Here is a 21,089-nt window from a genome sequence, read left to right as displayed (position 1 = left end):
CATTTTATTTTAGTGAATTTTGTGTGATACAACTTCTCAATGTAAAGTTTGTGTACAATAAGCTACAACACATCAAACAAAATAACACGCATTAAAACAAGAAAAAACCAGGAAGTGTTTAGAATTTACAGAATCTGGAAAGGGAAACTACAATGTCCTACCTTTAAAATGTATTAATTTTCTCCTTCAAGGTGACCATTTTTAGGTTCAATATTAAATGGAGATTTTATTCAGATTCAGGTATATACATAAAAAATGAAACTGCCCATTCTCCAACATCTGAAAGTTTATCCAAATTGAGTTCAGCTTGACAAAAATCAACAAAAGCATCAGTTCTATCCTTGCTTTGTACATCAAACTTAACTCAGCCATCCTGTATTGAATCTGATCAGTGCCTCAGACTGAGAAAAAGAGAGGAGGGGAAAAAAAAGGGGGGGCTCTTGTTCCTAATTATATTTGCTGAACAAGGACAGCTTCAGTCTTATTTTCAGTTAAATAACCTGCCAAAATGCACAGAATGTTAAGATAGGTCCGAGTGGCAATCACTGCTGCATTCTGTGCCTCAGAGAGGCAGTATCTTTAGGGTACAAATAGGGAAAGGCAAAAAAGGTAGTAAAATAGAACTGCTATTTTTTTAAATACACATTTCTAAATAAAATATTTCAAACAATTGGACATGGAATAATGTCAGCAAATGATATTTATTTCATGTTCGATCCAAGTTACCTCAAAATAGATACTGGGAATACTTACTTCCAGGTTCAAAAAGCTGCAAACAAACAACCATATCTTTCTACTGAATTAGTGACTCTTGAACATTTAATTGCAAACTCTCTATTTCTACTGTTTTATAAATAGAAATATATATAAAACTAAATATATATATTCGATACCTTCTGTCCACTCCAAAATGGAGTGGATGAGCTATTTTGGAACAAGCTGGCAGTGTTTCTAGAAAATCGAGTGGAACTCCTTGATATGTATTTTTCCTACCAAAACTGAATGTTTTTTTTTACCCTTATGAAATTCTAACAAGCCTGCTACTGCTAAAGAGGGTGGGGTTGGTAATGGGGCAGCAAATTTGAGGCAAATTAAAAGACATCCCGTAGGATTAAAGTGCACCAGTACCAACTTGCCATATCCAAGGCAACATGACCCCAATTCCACATTCCAAACGAGCTTTCTCCACTGTACAGATTTGCTCACTTGGTGTCAGATTTTAATCAGGTTAGATCCAGCCTTAAAATGTAGCAATCAGTAAAATCAAAGGGCTGTTGGCAAGCTTTTTCTGGAGCTAGTCATTGCCAATCCTTTTACACACTTAGCATACCTTCCAACTGGAACTCACATTGTGACTTCTTTGCGTAAACATTAAACACTACATTGTATGTCTTCATTAAAACCCAGTAAATAGCACATAGTGTTCACCTGGTTCTTCACTGTATCCCAACACACTCGTAGAAAACTTAAAATCAGTAAAAATATAGTTGACTTCACAGGGCTGGAACAAAATAGAAAACAAAATAGTATGTACACTCAACCTCTGTCTGCCTGGGCAGATAAGAGCCTCAAGGAACCGACAGGACAACTTGAAGAGTTCTCTGGCTGTCTGGTTCTCTCCAATACTTGTCCTTCAATACGACTAGTAAAACCACATTAACCTTGTTGCTGTTCACGTGTTCGTGCTGTGTACAGAACGGCTACCTTATTTTCTTACATTGTTGCACTTCGAAAGTAAAATAATTGCAAGTGAAGCATTTTACAATGTGATCTGACGTTACGTAAAAGCAAGTATTTTTCAAGCAATGCTTAGGAACAAGCACGTGTCCAAAGGAGAAGACAAAATTGTCGCATCTCCTAACAGAATCGGTCAACAGATACAGTGAAACCTGCCAGACTAAACATAGCCAGCAGACAATGAATGACACAGTTGTGTCAAGATGAGCAATTTCAGACAAAACCCAATCCAACTGGGAGAAGTGACTACTTTTGGTCCAACAGGGACGATCTTTTCAATAAACCGGGAAAGGTCATTGTCCAATTGACACGAGCCAGTACAGAATTAGATGGTGAGCTTTTGTAACGTGTTACAAATCTGTTGGTTTTGGAAAGAATCCAAGCAGATTTCACTGTAGGAGATATTAGTCTTCACTCCAGTCTAGACAGTGCTATAGGCGGAGGTTCTCATTATGAAGGTGTCTTCGATACCGAGCTAAGTTCAGAGCATTTATTTCATTGTTATGGTTGTCATTCAGGGTCCCTTCAAAGGTAACCTGGGCGGTGGGCATGAACTGTCGGAAGATGCTGACAGTTCCATGCCAGAAGGTGGGCTGTGGGAGTCGCCCCACTACACTCCAGGAACCAGTCTGAAAGTCATAGCTTTCGATTATATCGGATAGTTCAAATGTGTTATCATAGCCGCCAGAAACCACCAACTTTCCTCCCAGGGCAGCCACACTGCCACCAACGTGGACCTGCAGTGCAGAGAAAACATCGTTGAACATACACATTCAAAATAAGGAAGCATTCTACAAAGTACAGAGACTAAAAGGAGGGATATACCTCAGCCATGCAGCATGCTTAGTTTCGGAATTTTCATCCTATATTTCAAATTCCTCCATGGCTTTCTCAGCTCTGCAACTTCGTCCACATGTACACTCTGGTCTTTCCCATCCACCTCACCTCCAACCACCCAGTTTTCCTTTCCCTATTCCTCCTACTCTGCTCAGCTCTTACTACATGCTGGGACTCAGGTGGTTCAATTCAGATTGATTGCAAAATGTCACCCAATTTGAATGTAGCTGGTCACACTGTACCATCCACCCTACATACATCTGCCTCCCCACTTCCAAAACACACACACACTACCTGATTCATGGGTGGAATTTTGTCCCATTCATTCTTTGTTGGGTTGTACACATCAACCTCTGAAGAATCATCCCTGTGGAGAAAAGAGGAAGACAGTGTGTTTAGCAATCAAACCAGATGCCACCAGGATATAACCATGAGCGTAACAGCTTGACAGAATATGTATCCACAAAAAGTCAGTCTGCATAAAACTCTTCAATACAACCCATGCCTTGTATTTTACTCATATTATATCCTGTTCTAAGAGAGAAAAAAAATTATACAGAATAATTCACAGCCTCGATATCTTTAAGTATTTTACAAGCAATGAAGCAGTGTTGAAGTGTAGTCACTATCATAGATATTTTCCAATCAACTTGTTCGAGATGTTATTGCACAGTTCTGGGGCAAATAAAATATGAATCCAGGCCTCATGGATCAGAGATAAGGACACTACCACTGCACTGGTTGGCACAATTGATTTGGACTGAAAAGTCTGTTTCTGCACTGTATGATTCTAGGCTACAGTGTGTGTGAGTGCGAGTGACAGACAGTGAGAGCATTCTTGTGGCAACCCCCCATAAAACTACGTATGAATATTACATTCAAATTTAGACTATAACACCTCCGATTCTGTGACCCATGATAATCAGTGTATGGGCTCAACTGAAGAGAGGTACTGGCACATATGGAACTGTAGCCAAGCAAGCTTCAAGAGAGGAGGAAGAAAGCTGGCAGATAAAACAAAGTTACTATGAATCAGAATTCATGCAGTAAGCAACATGATTAGATAACGGTTGTTGCTCATGTCGGAAAACAAACACCCTGTCTCCAATTAATTCAGGTCCAGTTGTTTACTGGGTGAGTGCTTGACTGTGGCTGACAGCAGCAGGTGGTACAGCAGCTCCTCATTCCTTCCATTGGGTGACCAGACAGAAAGGGAGACAAGGAGAAGTTTTTTTCTTTCTGCAAAACAAGTTGTTATCTGTATTTCACTGCCAGATTCAGTAGCAACTTTCAAAACTGAAATTGGCTAAATGCTTGAAAAGAAAAAAAAACGGTCAGATAGTGGTGAAAGGTCAGGGCAGCAGACTAATTGGAGAGTTTTTTTTGAAGAAATGGCAGAGGAATGATGAACTGAATTCATCTGTGCTGAATACTGCCATGAAACAGACACAGCTGTTTATGTTAAAAAGAAATAGATAATGATAAGAGGTCAAGATCATTGAACTACAGATGAAAAATTTAACCAAACGTTGAATGCCCCCAAATTGCATAGTCTGGTCAATGGAAACCAGGCAACCAGAGTCACTCAATGGGAGCTGTCCCAGTGTAGGAGAGCTTTACGTTTCAGGCTGCACATTGGGCCTAGCCTGGGTTTCTCGGATTCATGTCATTTTGACCAATCTTGGCGGGGATAATAATAAATGGGGCAGGGGACAGGAAGCAGTTAGTGTTTGACCACCAATTAGATTTGCTCTATCAAAGATTCACATCTTCACTGGATCACTTGGGTGAACAGAATAGACACAGGTCACAGCGTGTGAATCAGTCACCATTAACTCTCAAGTATTTCACGTTGCTAATATCAACAGATCTTGGAATTCAGTGTTAGAATTTAGCCAGAAATTTCTAATAATGAGTTGAAAAAGAAAAACAGTTTCCATTGGCTTAAGACTTAATGAGAGGACACAGATTTAAAGGTGAACGGCAGAAGGAAAATTACCTTGAATGTGGTTAGGATTTGGAAAATATTAATAGTGCTGGATACACATTCAGTAGTAACTTTCAAAAATGAATTGGATAAGTACAGAGGAGAAGATCTGCAGGAATCTGGGAAACTAGTGAGGGAGTGGGACTAACTAGATTGCTCTTCAAAAGGATTCGTGAAGGCATGATGGGCTGAATAGCCTCCTTCTGTGCTGTACCATTCTAAAAATTACAACATTGGCTGGAAGGGCTTTGAGATGGCTAAAAGACACAAATATAAATGCTAACATAAATGGAAATTTTGATCTTTTCACAAAGAAACAGCCCTTCCCAAATGTTAAGACTAATTGAATTACAATAAATCAGTTGACAAAAGAAGTGAAGATTCAATAGAATTTGCTGGTCCAGAAAACAATTCCCAAGGATCATGGGTAGTGTTTCAGACACCTCTTGCTCTGGTGATGAAAGACCAGCTACAATTGGATACGGCAAGGTAAGAGGAGGAAAATGCAGAACAGATACCAGAAATGACGCAAGTCTGTGAGTCACTAGTATAAACCTCACCGCCTACCTCCCATAGAGGTTTGCTGGGAACCTGTGATTTAATATCGAGACACAGCCATTTGAAAATGATTTCAGAGTCATATAGGAAGAAAACAAACCCTTCGGTCCAACTCATCTGTGCCAATCAACCATCCCAATCTGACCTAGTCTCATTTGCCAGCATTTGGCCCATGTCCCTCTGAACCCTTCCTATTCATATATTGTCATTGTACCCATCTCCACCACGTCCTCTGGCAGCTCATTCCATACATGCACCATCCTCTGTGTGGAAAAAGTTATTCCTCAGATTATTTTAAATCTTTCTCCTCTTAGCTTAAAACTACGTCCTCTAGTTTGGACTCGCGCACAAATATCCACATCCAAAAGACCTTGGCTATTCACCCTCTCCATGCTGCCCCATGATTTTATAAATGTCCGAAGTCACTTCTCAGCCTCTGACACGCCAGGGAAAAAAAAAGCCTTTGGCTCAAACCTTCCAGTCCCAGCAACATCGTTATAAATCTTTTCTGCACTGTCTCAAATTTAAAAACATCTTTCCTATAGAAGGGCAACTAGAATTGTACACAGTATTCCAAAAGTGACCTCACCAAAACCCTATACGGCTACAACATGACGCCCTAACTCTCATACTCAATGTCCTGACCAACGAAGGCAAGTGCGCCAAATGCTTTCTTCACCACCCTGTCTAACTGGGGCTTCACTTTCAAGGAACTATGCACCTGAACCCCAAGGTCTCTTTGTTCAGCAACACTCCCCAGGACCTTGCCATTAAATGTACATTTCCTGCCCTGGTTTACCTTACCAAAATGCAACACCTCACATTTATCCAAATTAAACTCCATCTGCCATTCCTTATCCAATTGGCCCAAGTGACCAAGATTTCCTTGGACTGGGAGATAATGTCTTCACTGTCCACTACAACATCTATTTTGGTGTCATCTGTAAACATATTAACCATATCTCTTATATTGACATCCAAATCATTTATATAAATGCCAAAAAGCAGTGGACCCAGCATTGACCCTTGCAGCACACCACTGGTCACAGGCCTCCAATCCAAGAAATGACCCTCCACCACCACCCTCTATCCCCTACCTTCAAGCCAATTTTGTATCCAAATAGCTAGCTCCCCTGGATCCCACATGATCTAACCATACTAGCAAGACTACCACGTGGAACCTTGTTGAATGCTTGAAGTCCATCTACACAAGATCTACCGCTCTGCCTTCAACAATCTTCTTTGTCATCGCTTCAAAAGACATGACTTACCATGCAAAAGATCATATTGACTATCCCTCATCAGTCCCTGCCTTTCCAAATGCATGTAAATCCTGTCCCTCAGAATCCCCTTCACTTACCTACCAATGACCCAAGGCTCACAGGTTTATAGTTCCCTGGCTTTTCCTTACAGCCTTTCTGAAGTAAGGTCACAAATCAGCCAACATCCAGTTCTCCATCACCTATTGGCTATTGGCGATACAAATATTGCAGCAAGGGGCCCAGCAATCTCTTTAGATTCCCACAAGGTTTTGGGAAATACTTGATCACATCCTGGGGATTTATTTACTTTTATGCATTTTAAGACATGCAGCACTTTCTCCTCTGTAAAATGAACTCTTTTCAAGACAGCACTGTTTATTTCCCCAAGCTCCCTAGCTATGCCTTTTTCCAGAGTAAATACTGACGCACAATATTTGTTTAGTGTCTCACCCATCTCCTGTGGTTCCACAGATAGCCATGTTCATCTTTAAGGGGACCTATTCTTTCCCTTGTTACTTTTTTGTCCTTAATGTATTAATAGATATCTTTGGATTCTCAGGTCTATTAGTTAAAGCTATCTCATATCCCCATTTTGCCCTCCTTATTTTCCTAAGTATACACCTTCTGCTCTTACACTCTTCTAGGAATTTTTACTTGATTCCAGCTGCCTCTCTCCTCTCTCATATATGACTTCTTTTTCTTGACAAGAGCCTCAATTTCTCTAGTCATCCAGCATTCCCTATACTTACAGCCTTGCCCTTCACACTGACAGTTGAAAAATGAAAGCATTTGGACACCCACTTTACATTACATTCGGTGAACTGAAAACTATAGTCAAACACCAATGGGGGAAGGCCATTTGGCCCATCAAATAATGTTTCTCAATAGGACAAGGAATCTAGAATGAATTAAATCACTATGAAAAATCTAGAAATAAGCCCAAAGGAGAGACAACATTCTCCTTAATCAATGATCAATCTAGTCGCATCTACGTAAAACTGCAAAACTATCAAAAGGAAAGGAAGCTGAACAGTGTGGACCTGTGATTGCATGTCAATGACTAGAAAAGAAAGGGTAGCAAACACATGTCTGGAATTAGCAACAGATCAAACCATGCTGTAATGGCAGCACAGTTGTATAGTTTCAAATTTATCCATGAAGTATACAAGCCAGGGCGAGGTACCTTTGCAGCTGCTCTGCAACATGAAGAGTCGGGGGGTAAACCTTACTCCAAAAAGGTTCATGGCATTCTGTTTACACATGTTCCCTTGTGAAGAGTAAGCCCTTCTCACACAGAGTAACCAATTTAAACTCACCGCACAAAATATATTAGTCCATTGAGTGTCACTGTCTTCGGCACAAATGACCACGGAGGTAACGAACCACAAACCACAACACTCCATGAGTCAATCTCAGGGTCATAACGCTGAATGGCCATTGATTCTTTACCAGCAAGAGTGCCGATGGCATAGAGTTTTCCCCTGCAGGCTGTACTTGAGCAGTTGTCCATGGGATAGGGCATGGGTTGCAGGGCCTCCCAGCTGTCGAGGCTATGATCGTAGCGCTCCAGGCTGTCATGGGCAATGATGTAGATATGGCCTTTGAGTACCACAGAGCTGTGGTATTCTCGGGCTTGCAGCATGGGCGAAACCTCTGTCCACTCGTTCACACTGGAATTGTAACGCCACACACAATCATACAGTGATGTCCCATCAGAACCACCTATTGGACAAAAACAAACATAATGAAGACATAGCACTCATTGACTGTCCCTCTCCCTCCCAAGATCATTCTCCATGCTAGTGGATAGCACTCTCACCTCAGAATCTGACCGGTTCAGTCTCACCCAACAGGCTTATAGGCTAACACTCTGATATGCTGCCCGGTCGGAAATGCCATCTTTCAGACGAAATTTTAAACCAAAGTCCTGGCTGTCCTTTCAGGTCGACATTAAAGAACTATGGAATTGCTTTGAAGAATAACACACTTATCCCAGTCACTGGCAAATATTTATTTCTCAATTAACAATACTAAAACAGATTATCTGGTCACCACCACTTTACAGTTTGTGGGATCCTACTTTGTGCAAACTTCCAATATTACATTTCAAAAAGTACTTCATTGGCTATAAGCTTCTTTGGAACACCAAGGCGGTGAAAGGTGCTAATATCACAACCAAGTTCAACACATTTCATCCCAGTTTCCAGCTCAGCGAGAGGCCATTATGCCTACTGCATCTGTGCTGTACGAGAATCTGAACCACATCCCATCTTCTCCTTAAAGGCTACAATAGTCTCTGTCTCAACCATTCCTTGGGGTGATGTATTTCATCCTCCAATTGCCCTTCAGTGTAAAAGAAGGTTTCCAAAATTGTATTCTAAGTTGCACTGAGGAAAATTAATGCTCCTGATCAAGAATACCCTGAATAGAAGTGGTTTCCCTGTTCACTAAAAACTTGCAGCAATATAGCTCCTCTGCTCTGCCTGTTCTTGTTTTCCTTTTTAGCAGTCCCAGGGCAGCACAAGGGGAAACCCAAGCCCCACAGCAGTGCAACTTACCTTGGTGTAGCATAGTGCTGGTGCGGAGTGGACTGGAAGCTTGGAGCAGAGCGGGACAGCTGTTGACTGGGCCTGGCATGGGCAGTCAGACCATGAGCTTGCTGAGCTGCTGCAACATAATGTCTATTTGAAATTGTTTACCAGACTTTATTTCTAACTTATTTTTTAGACACTAAGTAATACTGCTACTTTTCGTTTTATTCCTCTTTTATCTAAGATCTGTACCTAGGTATTGTATCCAAGATAGCACCATTAGAGGCAGCCATTTTAAAAACTTTTCATTGTACTCCAGTATTTCTGTACTGCAGTACGTGACAATAGAAGGATTTTCTATTCTGTTCAAAGCTACTTAATATAAAACCCTCTTAAATCTCTTGGCTCTTCCACCGAAGTGGAACCAATCCCAATATTTCCAGTCTTTCCTCAAAACCATTATCCTTCTTCCTAGCATTATTTCATTGAGAATCTCAGCTCTGTAATCACTCAATGCAGCTTTTGACCTGGCCTTTTAGAAAAACAAAACAAGAAGGTCCCTCTTTTTCCTTGACCTTTATGATCTTGTTTATAAAACACAAGAGCTTAAGTCTCAATTACCAACTCTGAACACTCCTCTGACATCCTTAGGGTCGGATGTGTTGCTCTGGCAGACTCCACAGACACAACATTTCACATCTAACATTCCACTCGCTCCTCAGGGTGCCCAGCTGTCCCCCAATCCTTGAGTGGCAAAGTTCAGGCACAAATACATGGCAAGCAGGCAGCTCTCAGCAGAACACAGCACCCCAAGAAGTCAGAGCTGAGAACAGCCTCAGGTCATAGCCCACTAAAGCCTAGCATGGTCACAAACCATCACGGAGAGATTTTTAACCCGTGAAGGTGTAATTTACATCTTGCCTCACTGGTAGTTGCTAATTATAAATAAATTCTCAGTACCAAGGATTTCACACAGTTAAAAATAGCTGTATGATCTGCCATGTTGACATGATATATACGTAGAGTTGACACAGACTGGGACTACTGAAATACAACACCATTTCCCATCAATGTCACTGGGGGACTGCACCTTCAGCAACCTCAAAGCACCTAGAATTCAGCATGAAAACCAGGACAGATCCAACGAGTTCTAAAGTTATAGTTTGCCAGTGCACTGCACCGTGTTATTAAAAAACATGCAGAATTCTGCCTAGCCATCTTTAAGATAGTCTCTGCTTAATAAGTGAATGGATACCCAACATAGTTTGGATTTTGATTGGGCCATTAGAGTATCTGTGAAGCTAAAGCACACTCAGCAGCAAGGGATAGAGAATAAATAACAGCCTTCCCAGCAACACTCACATTGTTACCCACAACTATTCAAATATCTTCAACCGTTTTTACTTTCGATATCTGTTACTGTATGTTGTATTCATTATATCAGGTTTGTGAAGTGATAGTGTTTAAGGGAGTCCAAAACTAGAGGGTGCAAGTTTAGGATGAGAGGGGAAAGGTTTAAAAGGGACCTAAGAGGAACATTTTCATGCAGAGGATGGTATGAGAATGGAATGAGCTGCCAGAACAAGTGGTGGAGGCTGGTACAATTGCAATATTTAAAAGGCATCTGAATGGGTATATGAATAGGAAGGTTTTAAGAGGAATATGGGCAAAATGGGATTAGATTATTTCAGGATATCTGGTCTGCATGGGTGAATTGGCCCAAAGGATCTGCTTCTGTGCTGCACATCTCTATGATTGACCCAAGTGTCAGCTGTGCCCTGTGTTAGCCTCTAGCCCTGGAACCAAGGACTGAGGCTTGAACCTACAACCAAGTACTTGAACACACATCCCAGTGCCAGTACTGAAGGAGTCCTGCACTGTCAGAGGTGCAGTCATTCATACAATACTTGAGTCTTGTTAGGTCATAAGATATAGGAGCTTTTTTCCTAAAACTCTAGATTCCCTTAACAATTAGAAATTGGCTTATCTCAGCTTTGAATACTCTTAAAGTCCCAGCCCTAACAGCACTCTGTTAAAAATGCCAGATTCATCACCCTGAAAAGAAAGAAAATTCCAATTGTTCTCAAAGACTCCACTTCATGTTGTTGAAGAGCAGGGGAAATTCTCTCTTACATTGTATTCCTTTGAATGAAGGGTGATTTAACTGAGATACTTAAAATGTTCAAGGGATTTAATATAGAGTAAAACTACTTCTTTTAGCGATGGAATCCAGAAACAAAGTCATTGGGCCCATCACAGATTCTTTGAAAATCTATTCAAGTTAGTCCCACTACCCTGAAATTTTCCCCAGAGACCAACATCTTTCTTTTCAAGTATTTAAGCTGCTTCCACCAATTTTTTAAGACAACACCATCCCAGATCATAACATAACATTTCCCATCTTCTACCAATTATCTTAAATCCATGTGCCATGATAACTGACTCTCCTGTAAACTGAAGCAATTTCTCCATATTTATTCTATTAAATAATAGCCTAGCTTATCTCAACTCCTGTTCCCCATCAAGAGTCAAGTTGTTCAGAATGGGGTAGCACGGTGGCTCAGTGGTTAGCACTGCTGCCTCACAGCACCAGGGTCCCAGGTTTGATTCCAGCCTCAGGCAACTGTCTGTGTGGAGTTTGCGCATTCTCCCAGTGTCTGCGTGGGTTTCCTCTGGGTGCTCCGGTTTGATCCCACAGTCCAAAGATGTGCAGGTCAGGTGAATTGGCCATTCTAAATTGCCCATAGTACTAAGTGCATTAGACAGAGGGAAATGGATCTGGGCGGGTAACTCTTCGGAGGGTCGGTGTGGACTGGTTGGGCCGAAGGGCCTGTTTCCGCACTGTAGGGAATCTAATCTAATCTAAAAGTAAAATGAGGAAGCAATTTTCACTTATTTCTATGACCCATGTAATTTATTTCATTTCAGTACTGAGGACCAGCTGAAACTTTCAAGCCGGTGGTGAAATAGTAGTGGAGTGTGCAGGATCCTGCCCAGGACTTATCTGCTCTGGGCATTTTAAACATTTTTTTTGTATTTTAATTTACTTACATTCTGTGCAGTGCGGAGGAGTGTGAACCCAGCGCAGTGGATTTGAGCCATCGCAGGGCGAGTGGGCCCAATGTGGCGGAGGGTGAGGTCTCCCAGCATCTGCTATGGCAGAGAACAGGCAGCTCCAGGTTGAGGCTGGCACAGACTGAAGGAGCGATCTGAAGGCGAGGCATGCACAATATGCTTGAAACAGTGTAATGCTGAACTTTTTATTTCTTCATTTTTCTCATTTCAAAAAGGTCCTGTACCCAGGTATCGAAGATGGTGCCGTTAAGTGGTAACTTCATAAACTTTTCAAAACTTTTTGCATTTGTAAAATCATGACAATAAACTTAATTCTAATTCTAAAAAGTTATCAGTGTTTTAAAGGGATGACAGACACAATAGGTTGATTCCTTCTGTGTTGTCAGAGATGGATTTTTCTTGGGTTAAGGATGATAGAGAGGCTGGCTTAAAGCAGAAACAAAAAACAGAAGTTGTTGGAAAGGTTCAGCAGATCTGGCAGCATCTGTGCAGAGAAATTGGAGTTAATGTTTCAGGTCCAGTGACCCTTCCTCACCAGACCCGAAATGTTAACTCTGATTTCTCTTCTGATTTACAGCATCCACAGTTCTTTCGGTTTTTATTTGGACTAGGGTAGATTGTGGTACAGACTTAGTAACTCTAACCGAATGGAAAGATATTTTAAAGCAGTGGCTACCAGCCTAAAGTTTGAACCAGAAGCTCCGGGTTCATGTCCCACTTCAGGATGTGATGGTGACAGAAAGTAGGTTCATCATGCAGTGAAACAGAATGATTATCAACTTGTAAATTGTTTTTGTTCACCTATGGCAAGTGGTAAAAGCGGTAGCGTCTCCTGGTCAAGCATGCTTGATGCAGAGTGGTTACCTTCACTCTAGCTTTAGGCAACAAGCTGGAAAACTGGTCATGGAAACGGACATAAATACATATTGTATCTGCCTCAGGAGCCTAAAGGCATGGGGTGGAAATAAAGATACTTTAATGGAATTGGGAGAGAGGGAAGAGATAGGCCTACTCCTGTTCCCTGGGCAACAGGGACCAGACTCAAGTAGTTCAGCGGCCGATAGGACAAGGCCCTCTTCCTTACCGGTCACATAGATGTCGTTTCCGAAGGCGGTGATGCTGTAGCCTCCGGCCAAGTGATCGGGGAACTCGGCCAAGTACCGCCAGTGCCCGGTCTGCGGGTTGAAACAGTCGACGGTGACCAGCTCGTCGCAGTCCTTGTCGCAGCCGCCGACCACCACCAGGATCTCGGCGAGGCCGGTGGAGGGCCGGGCCCTCATCCTCTCGCACGGGTAGTCGTGGCGGTCGTACTCGGAGGACTGGAAGGCCCGCGCTTGGTGGATGAGCTGCAGGCAGCGGGGTGAGTAGTAGACGAGCGGGTCGCTCTCCACGTACGCGAGCAGGTAGAAGCGGCGGATAAACGGCAGCCGCACGTGCTCGAAGAGCTCGGGCCAGAAGCGGAGGCGCCGCTTGGGGTCGGCCTTGACCCAGCGCAGGGCCAGCTGGTAGGCCGCCTCCTCCTTGTCGACGTGCAGCCGGTCATCGGAGAGGTACTCGAGCAGCCGGCGCTGCGGCAGGGCCTCGAACTCCTTCTCGGCGGACAGCTCGACGATGTGGCGCAGGATGAAGCGCTTGGCGTTCTCGGCCAGACCGCGGCAGGCGTAGGCCTCGGCGAACTCCTGGATCTCCAGGCAGTTGGCCACTTCCAGCTGCCGCTCCAGGTAGGCGCAGCACGCCTCCTTGACCGAGGGGAACTGGAAGAGGTCGGCGGCCCGGGCCAGCGGCTCCACGTTGCCCTGGGTGACGGTGACCTGGCCGGTGTAGGAGAAATCCAGCAGCAGGCCCAGGATCGGGGACTTCACCCCGTGCAGCTCCACCCGCTCGGCGTAGCTCTCCTTCAGGCGGCCCGCGAACATGGCCCTGAAGTAGTGGCTGGCGGCCGCCAGCACCGTCCGGTGACACGGGAAATCCTGGCCGTCCGCCGACAGGGTCATGTCGAAGAACTTGCCCTCCACCCGCAGCTCGTTGATGCCCTGCAGGATGTGGAGGGCGTGATCGGGGTCGGAGAAAGGCAACACCGAGGTCTGAGTCAGCGTGCTAGGCCTGTCCATGCTTCCGACCGTCGGGGAGATCAAAGCATCTGTAACCAGAGAGAGCGAGAAGATTGAGGCAGGAGTGGTCCGTTCTGCAGCTTTATAGCACGCAGCCGGTCACACAGAGTGTCATGTATATCAGGAGAGGAGCCAGGTGCTGACTGCAAATCATCTTGACATTTACTTTCAATGGATTGAATCTTGGCTGCACGCAGCCTCTCAACAACCCCATACTCCCACAGCTCAGTCACAATGCGAGTTCATGCTCGTACCCTCCCTATCAGGGAAGAACTACAAACATCAGCATTGGTGTGAATGGTTTTGCAGCATGGCCAATGTCGCGCTTTCTGTTAAACGTGCCCCTCTAGGCACAGTATATCACAGTCAACATTAGAGTGGTGCTGGAAAACACACTAATCTTGACTTTGATCTCCAACATCTGCAGCCCTCACTTTATGTCACACTCTTGTTGAGTGTGTGGGGTTGGAAAAGCACAACCGGGGCAGGCAGCATCCGAGGAGCTGGAGAATAACGTTTCGGGCACAAGCCCTTCATCAGGCCTGATTCTCCTGCTCCTTGGATGCTGCCTGACCGGCTGCGCTTTTCCAGCACCACATTCTGGGCTCTGATCTGCAGTCCTCACTTTCCCCTATATCACACTCTTGTCATCACACTCTGGATTCCAGTCTCACCCCAGAGACTCAAGCACATTGTTCAATACTGTTAGCCTGAGGTCTTATCTGCTCTCTCAGGTGGGTGTGAAACTGTGCCAGAAGATGTTTCAAAGTACAAAAGGGAAATAAACCCCTTTGGCTCCAAAAGCAAAGCAGAAGCTGGGAATTCTGCAGCAAGTAATTCACATCCTGAGTCTCCAAAGCCTGTTCAGTGTCAAAAGACACAAGTCAGGAGAGTAGTGGAATACTCTCCACTTGACAGTATGAATTCAGCTGCAACAATACAAGAAACAATGCAACAAAGCAATCTACTTTTTAACATTCCGTCCACCATGAATTCACAGTAGCTGCAGTACAAACGCAAGATGCACTGCAGTAACTCACTCAGTCTCCATAGGCAGCAGCTTCCAAACCCACAACTTTTACCATCAAGAATGACATGGGCAACAGAAACATGGTAACTCCAAAACCTTCAAGTTCCCCTGCAACCCACTCACTGACCTGTCTCGAAACGATCAGTGAGTCAAAATCCGGGAATGCTCTTCCCAACAGCAACATGGTATACCCACACCAGATGAACTACAGTAGTTCAAGTTGGCAGCTCATCCACCTTTTGAGGGCAATTAGAAATGGGCAACATAATGCTGGCCCAGCCAATGACCTTCACAAAGATTATTTAGGTTTGGATTCCTATTCTGTGCCAAATAAGGATAACATTTGATGGGATGGGAGATATAACTTTCTGAACAACTGATGGCCATGAAGAGTAGTTACTGGATCTGATTACTATCTTGCATTCCTGGGGACAATGGATGAAGAGAGGATCAGGCTCGTAAGCTATGGTCTACATCCATAATCATATCGGCTAGGATTCCTTGTGCAAGGGACTGAATGGTGGTGACTCATTGCTTGAATACAGTTGCATCTGCAATAGGACAAAAGCATCTTCGCCAATATTTAATAAGTCAACTAACATTATGAACAAAAAGAAACCTGGTCACTACGACTGCTATTCATGGGAACTTTCTGCACATTATAACAATAGCTTTATTGCATGCAAAACACTTTGGGAGGGACTGCGGTTGGGAAATAGATAAATGCAAAACTTTTTAAACATTGTCTGACAATGTGGCGCAGGATGAAGCGCTCAGCATTCTCAGCCATACTGCGGCAGGTGTAGGCCTTGGCAAACTCCTGCTCCAGGTAGGCGCAGCACACCTCCTTGACCGAGGGGAACTGGAAGAGGTCAGCGACCTGGGCCAGAGGCTCCACGTTGCCCTGGTTGACGGTGACCTGGCCAGTGTAGGAGGAAGAAACACTGTCAGTGCAAGCACAAACAGCTCAGTTATTGTATCACAAGTCATTGTACAAACTTGTATCGATTCATCCTTCCTCTCCAACTTCTTTGCTCAAAACCTGAAGAATTTGAACAGTATCACAAGATCCTTTAAAATCTATTAGTACAGAAGGTACGGCCTTGATTCAAAAGTTAATTCCAAAAGACATCTCCAGTACAGCATTCCCTCAGTATTTTTAGCCAGATTACATTCAAAACATGGGAGTTGAATGGGAGCTAGAAATCTGTGGAGAAAAAGCACCGTCAACATTTTGAGTCTAGTGACCCTTCTTTCTCTCCACAGATGTTGCCAGACCTGCTGAATTTCTCCAGTTTGTTCTGTTTTTGTTTCAGATTTGCAACATCTGTACTACTTTGTTTAATGAAATAATCCCACTCCCCCTATCAAAATCAGAATTCTAAATGTATTAAATCACTTTTTAGCCTTCATTATTCCAGTGGAAATAACCCCAGTCTTTCATACCTCTCCTCATTACTATAATTTCCTAAATCCGCACCTGGCATCATCCTGGAGAATACCTTCTTCACACTCTTGATGGTCTGAATGTCTACTGAGGATGTTCACAATAATTAGTTTACAATCTAACTGTGAACACTATAGATTTCAGTCTCAGCAGTGAAACATTGAACCATTGGCATGAAATTTTAAAACACCGATAAAAGACTTTACTCTTTAGCAAAGGTCCTCCTGTATTCCGTGAAATTCAGCTCAGTGGCAGAGTTAGGAAAATGCACACTTGGTACTTTCCTGTCAGGGAGCAGAAAATTATAATCTGCAAAATAGCATCAGACCTGCAGCCAAGGGAGAAATACAGAGTGCAAAATGAGGGGCAATAGTTAGATCCCAGTCAACAGAAAGCAGAACATCTGGACCAACAATAGACCATTTTGTAAATTTATTTCATTATGAAACAATAGCTCTAAAGTGCTGCAGTTCTGATCCTTGCACAAAAAGATTATTTAGGTTTGAATTCCTGTTCTGTGCCAAATCAGGATAAAATTTGGTGGGAAGGGAGATATAACATGTCTGAGCATCTGTCAGCCATGAAGAGTAGTTACTAGATCTGATTACTATCTCACCCTGGGGACAATGGATGAGGAGAGGATCAGGCTTGTCAGCTATGGTCTACCTCCACAATCATATTGGCTAGGATTTCTTGTACAAGGGACTGAATGGTGATGACTCATTGCTTGAATACAGCCCATGGCAGTCGAGACTTTCACAGAATGCAGGACAGGCACAAGATAATTGGCATCCAGATCAAACTTGCATTATTTACCCCTTTTTTAAATGGGTTTTGAACTCATTCAGATCTTTTCCCTGGCAACAAACTTGGTAGATCTCATGTACAGAAAACCTAATCAAGAGTTCCCCATAGCTATATATACACACATACACAAATCAAAAGAGTGGAAGGGCAGATATCCAACCGCAGCACACAGACCACATGCAGCCATGAGTCATCATGCTGTCACCAGGAATTTGGTTTCATACAGAAATAAAACAAAGTATTTTAAAATCATTAGCACAAGTTATAAACAAATCCAATAACTTACTGCAGATCTCACTCTCAGAAATAACTTGTACACTGACTTCACGAGGACAAGCCTGACACCAGGTCACAAATGAGATACTAAGATAAGTAACTAAAGCTTTATTCAGATGCAGGTTTCAGATGGCCTTCAATTGGAGAGGCAGCAAACTGTATGGAGGGAAATCTGGAGCTCAAAATCCACGCAGCTCAAGGTATGGCCACCAACAATAGATAAGTTAAAACAGCATGCTGTGGAGGGCAAAGGTTGTTCAACATTACAAAAGTTGGGGAAGGGCGAGGACATGCAGGGATTAGATTATAACTTCATGAGTAAATACACCATACATGGGAAAAGAGACCAGGAACCACCTCATTCGGCTGTTGAATTAACCCAGATCCTAAGGATCTGAAATGCAATTTGTTTACTCTTCACAGCTAATTTACTCAGTCTATTTGCGGCATCCTCAAGAATTTGTAACTAAAGATGTACTTGTGAACCATATTCTCTGTTGCAATGTGGAGCTGGAGGGTTGAGATAAAACGCAGCATACATCGAATGCTTCAGTGTAAAGGTAACAAAACACCCGACAAAATATTTCAGACATACAACATAAGTTAGTTGCTAAACTAGGCATATGAGTGTATAATGGGATTCCAAGTGATGGTTTCAACCTTGACTCCTTATCAGGAATCCCACTGATAGTGATATTGTGGCATTTCTGAGTTGACCAGTGCATTATTTTATCATTAATACAATGGGCACACAGATTCTTGAAGAAGGGAACATAGTGAGTGGAATTGAGACAAAGTGAAACTTTATTTCAAGCAACATTTCACATTGGATCATTGGATCAAGAGTAAACTATTTGCCCCTTTGAACTGCTACCACCATTCAGTGAGATCATGGCTGATTTGTGGTCTAACTCCATGTATCTGCCTTGGACCTACATCTCTGAATACTTTTGCTTCATTAAAAAAAAAACTGGCTCAGATTTAAAATTAACAACAGATCCTGCATCAACTGCCCTTGTGGAAAAGAGTTCCAAATGTAACCACCTTTTGTGTGTCAAAGAGCTTCTAAACATCTCTCTTTAATGGTCTGGCTCCAATTCTCAGATTATGCCCCCAACTCTAGAATGTCCAATTAGTGGAAATAGTTTCTTATCTACCCTGCCCTTTACAGTCATAGAGTCAGAGATATGCAGCATGGAAGCAGACCCTTTGGTCCAACTTGTCCATGCCTACAGATATCCTATATAAATCTAGTCCCATTTATCAGCATTTGGCCCATATCCCTCTACACCCTTCCTATTCATATATAACCATCCAGATGCATTTTAAATGTTGTAATTCTACCACCCTTCACCACTTCCTCTGACAGCTCATTCCATACACACACCACTCCGTGAAAATGTTGCCCCTTAGGTCCCTTTTATATCTTTACCTTAAACCTATGCCCTCTAATTCTGGACTTGCCCACTCTGGGGAAAAGACCTTGCCTATTTATTTATGCCCCTCATGACTTTCTAAGCCTCTATAAGCTTATCCTTCAGCCTCCAACGCTCCAGGGAAAATAGCCTATTTAGCCACTCCTTACACCTCAAACCTTCCAATCCTGGCAAAATCCTTGTAAATCTTTTCTGAACCTTTTCAGTTTTCACAATGTCCTTCCTATAGGAGGGAGACCAGAACTGCATGCAACTAGCCATTTGAATACAGAACTAGCTCAAAGGTAGAAGACAGAGGGTGGTGATGGAGGGTTGTTTTTCAGACTGGAGGCCTGTGACCAGTGGAGTGCCACAAGGATTGGTGCTGGGTCCACTACTTTTCATCATTTATATAAATGATTTGGATGTGAGCATACGAGATACAGTTAGCAAGTTTGCTGATGACACCAAAATTGGAGGTGTAGTGGATGGCAAAGAAGGCTACCTCAGATTACAACGGGATCTTGATCAGATTGGTTAATGTGCTGAGGAGTGGCAGATGGAGTTTAATTTAGATAAATGGGAGATGCTGCATTTTGGGAAGGGAAATCTTAGCAGGAATTATACACTTAAATGGTAAGGTCCTAGGGAGTGTTGCTGAACAGAGATCTTGGAGTGCAGGTTCATAGCTCCTTGAAAGTAGAGTTGCAGGTAGATAGGATAGTGAAGGCGGCGTTTGGTATGCTTTCCTTTATTGGTCAGAGTATTGAGTACAGGAGTTGGGAGGTCATGTTACAGCTGTACAGGACATTGGTGAGGCCACTTTTGGAATATTGTGTACAATTCTGGTCTCCTTCCGATTGAAAGGATGTTGTGAAACTTGAAAGGTTCAGAAAAGATTTACAAGGATGTTGCCAGGGTTGGAGGATTTGAGCTATAGGGAGAGGTTAAATAGGCTAGGTCTGTTTTCCCTGGAGCATTGGAAGCTCTTGGGTGACCTTATAGAGATTTAAAAAAATCAGGAGGGGTATGGATAGGATAAATAGACAAAGTATTTTCCCTGGGGTCGGGGAGTCCAGAACTAGAGGGCATAGGTTTAGGGTAAGAGGTGAAAAAGATAAGAGAGAGACCTAAGGGGCAGCTTTTTCATGCAGAGGGTGGTATATGTATGGAATGAGCTGCCAGAGGAAGTGGTGGAGGCTGGTACAATTACAACATTTAAAAGGCATCAGGATGGGTATATGAATAGGAAGAGTTTGGAGAGATATGGGCCGGGTGCTGGCAAATGGGACTAGATTAGGTTGGGGATATCTGGTCAGCATGGACGAGTTGGACCGAAGGGTCTGTTTCTATGCTGTACATCTCTATGACTCTAAGACTCCAAGAGTGGCCAAGTCAATGTCCTCTACAGCCACAACATGACCTCCCAACTCCGAAACTCAATGCACTGACCAATGAAGGCAAGCATACCAAACGCCCTCTTCATTATCCTATCTATTTGTGACTCCAGTGTAAAGAAACTATGAACTTGCACTCCAAGGTCTCTTTGTTCAGCAACATTCTCCAAGACCTTACCAGTAAGTGTTTAAGTCTGGCTCTGATTTGCCTTTCCAAAATGCAGCACCTCATATTTATCTAAATTAAACTCCATCTGCTACTCCTCAGCCCATTGGCCCATCTGATCCCATTGTACTCTGAAGTAACTTTCTTCATTGTCCAAAACACCTCAATTTTGGTGTCATCTGCAAACTTACTAACTATACTTCCTAAGTTCACATCAAATCATTTATATAAATGGCAAAAAGCAGTGAATCCAACACTGATCCTTGTGGCACACTGCTGGTCACAGGCCTCCAGTCTGAAAAGCAACACTCCACCACCACCCTGTCTTCTACCTTTGAGCCAGTTCTGTATCCAAATAGCTAGTTTTCCCAGTATTCCATGTGATCTAGCCTTGCTAATCAGTCTACCATAAGGAACCTTGTTGAATGCCTTTCCGAATTCCATCTAGATTAC

The 21,089-nt window shown here is 43.1% G+C and overlaps 2 protein-coding genes across 2 annotated transcripts in view; one reads left to right on the top strand and one right to left on the bottom strand.

The window, feature by feature from the left end:
- Window positions 1-4: 4 nt before the first annotated feature.
- Window positions 5-14,570, bottom strand: klhl21 (kelch-like family member 21). The gene is made up of 5 exons (XM_043675978.1): window positions 14,265-14,570; window positions 13,072-14,127; window positions 7,698-8,103; window positions 2,869-2,941; window positions 5-2,474 (listed from the first exon to the last, which is right to left on the bottom strand). Exons 2-5 carry the CDS (start codon window positions 14,096-14,098, stop codon window positions 2,169-2,171), a joined length of 1,812 nt encoding a protein of 603 aa, XP_043531913.1. The 5' UTR covers window positions 14,099-14,127; window positions 14,265-14,570; the 3' UTR covers window positions 5-2,168.
- Window positions 14,571-17,818: 3,248 nt separating this feature from the next.
- The window catches only part of LOC122540107 (chromodomain-helicase-DNA-binding protein 5-like), a 20,413-nt gene continuing 17,142 nt past the window's right edge, over window positions 17,819-21,089 (top strand). Inside the window, exon 1 of the mRNA XM_043675417.1 lies at window positions 17,819-17,858. Within this exon, the coding sequence (XP_043531352.1) occupies window positions 17,819-17,858 (40 nt within the window). The remainder of the gene's footprint in view (window positions 17,859-21,089) is intronic.

The sequence above is a fragment of the Chiloscyllium plagiosum genome, chromosome 34 (genome assembly GCF_004010195.1).
Source record: "Chiloscyllium plagiosum isolate BGI_BamShark_2017 chromosome 34, ASM401019v2, whole genome shotgun sequence".
Classification (NCBI taxonomy): domain Eukaryota; kingdom Metazoa; phylum Chordata; class Chondrichthyes; order Orectolobiformes; family Hemiscylliidae; genus Chiloscyllium; species Chiloscyllium plagiosum.
This window is presented reverse-complemented; position numbering and strand designations above follow the sequence as displayed.

Bases quoted from the DNA above. Each gene is read 5' to 3' on its own strand.
- klhl21 (XM_043675978.1), bottom strand. From the start codon at position 14,098: ATGGACAGGCCTAGCACGCTGACTCAGACCTCGGTGTTGCCTTTCTCC. The intron at 8,104-13,071 runs GTAAGGAAGAGG...TTTGTCCAATAG, and splicing joins AAACGACATCTATGTGACCG to GTGGTTCTGATGGGACATCA. The intron at 2,475-2,868 runs GTAGTGTGTGTG...TCTGCACTGCAG, and splicing joins AAATTCCACCCATGAATCAG to GTCCACGTTGGTGGCAGTGT.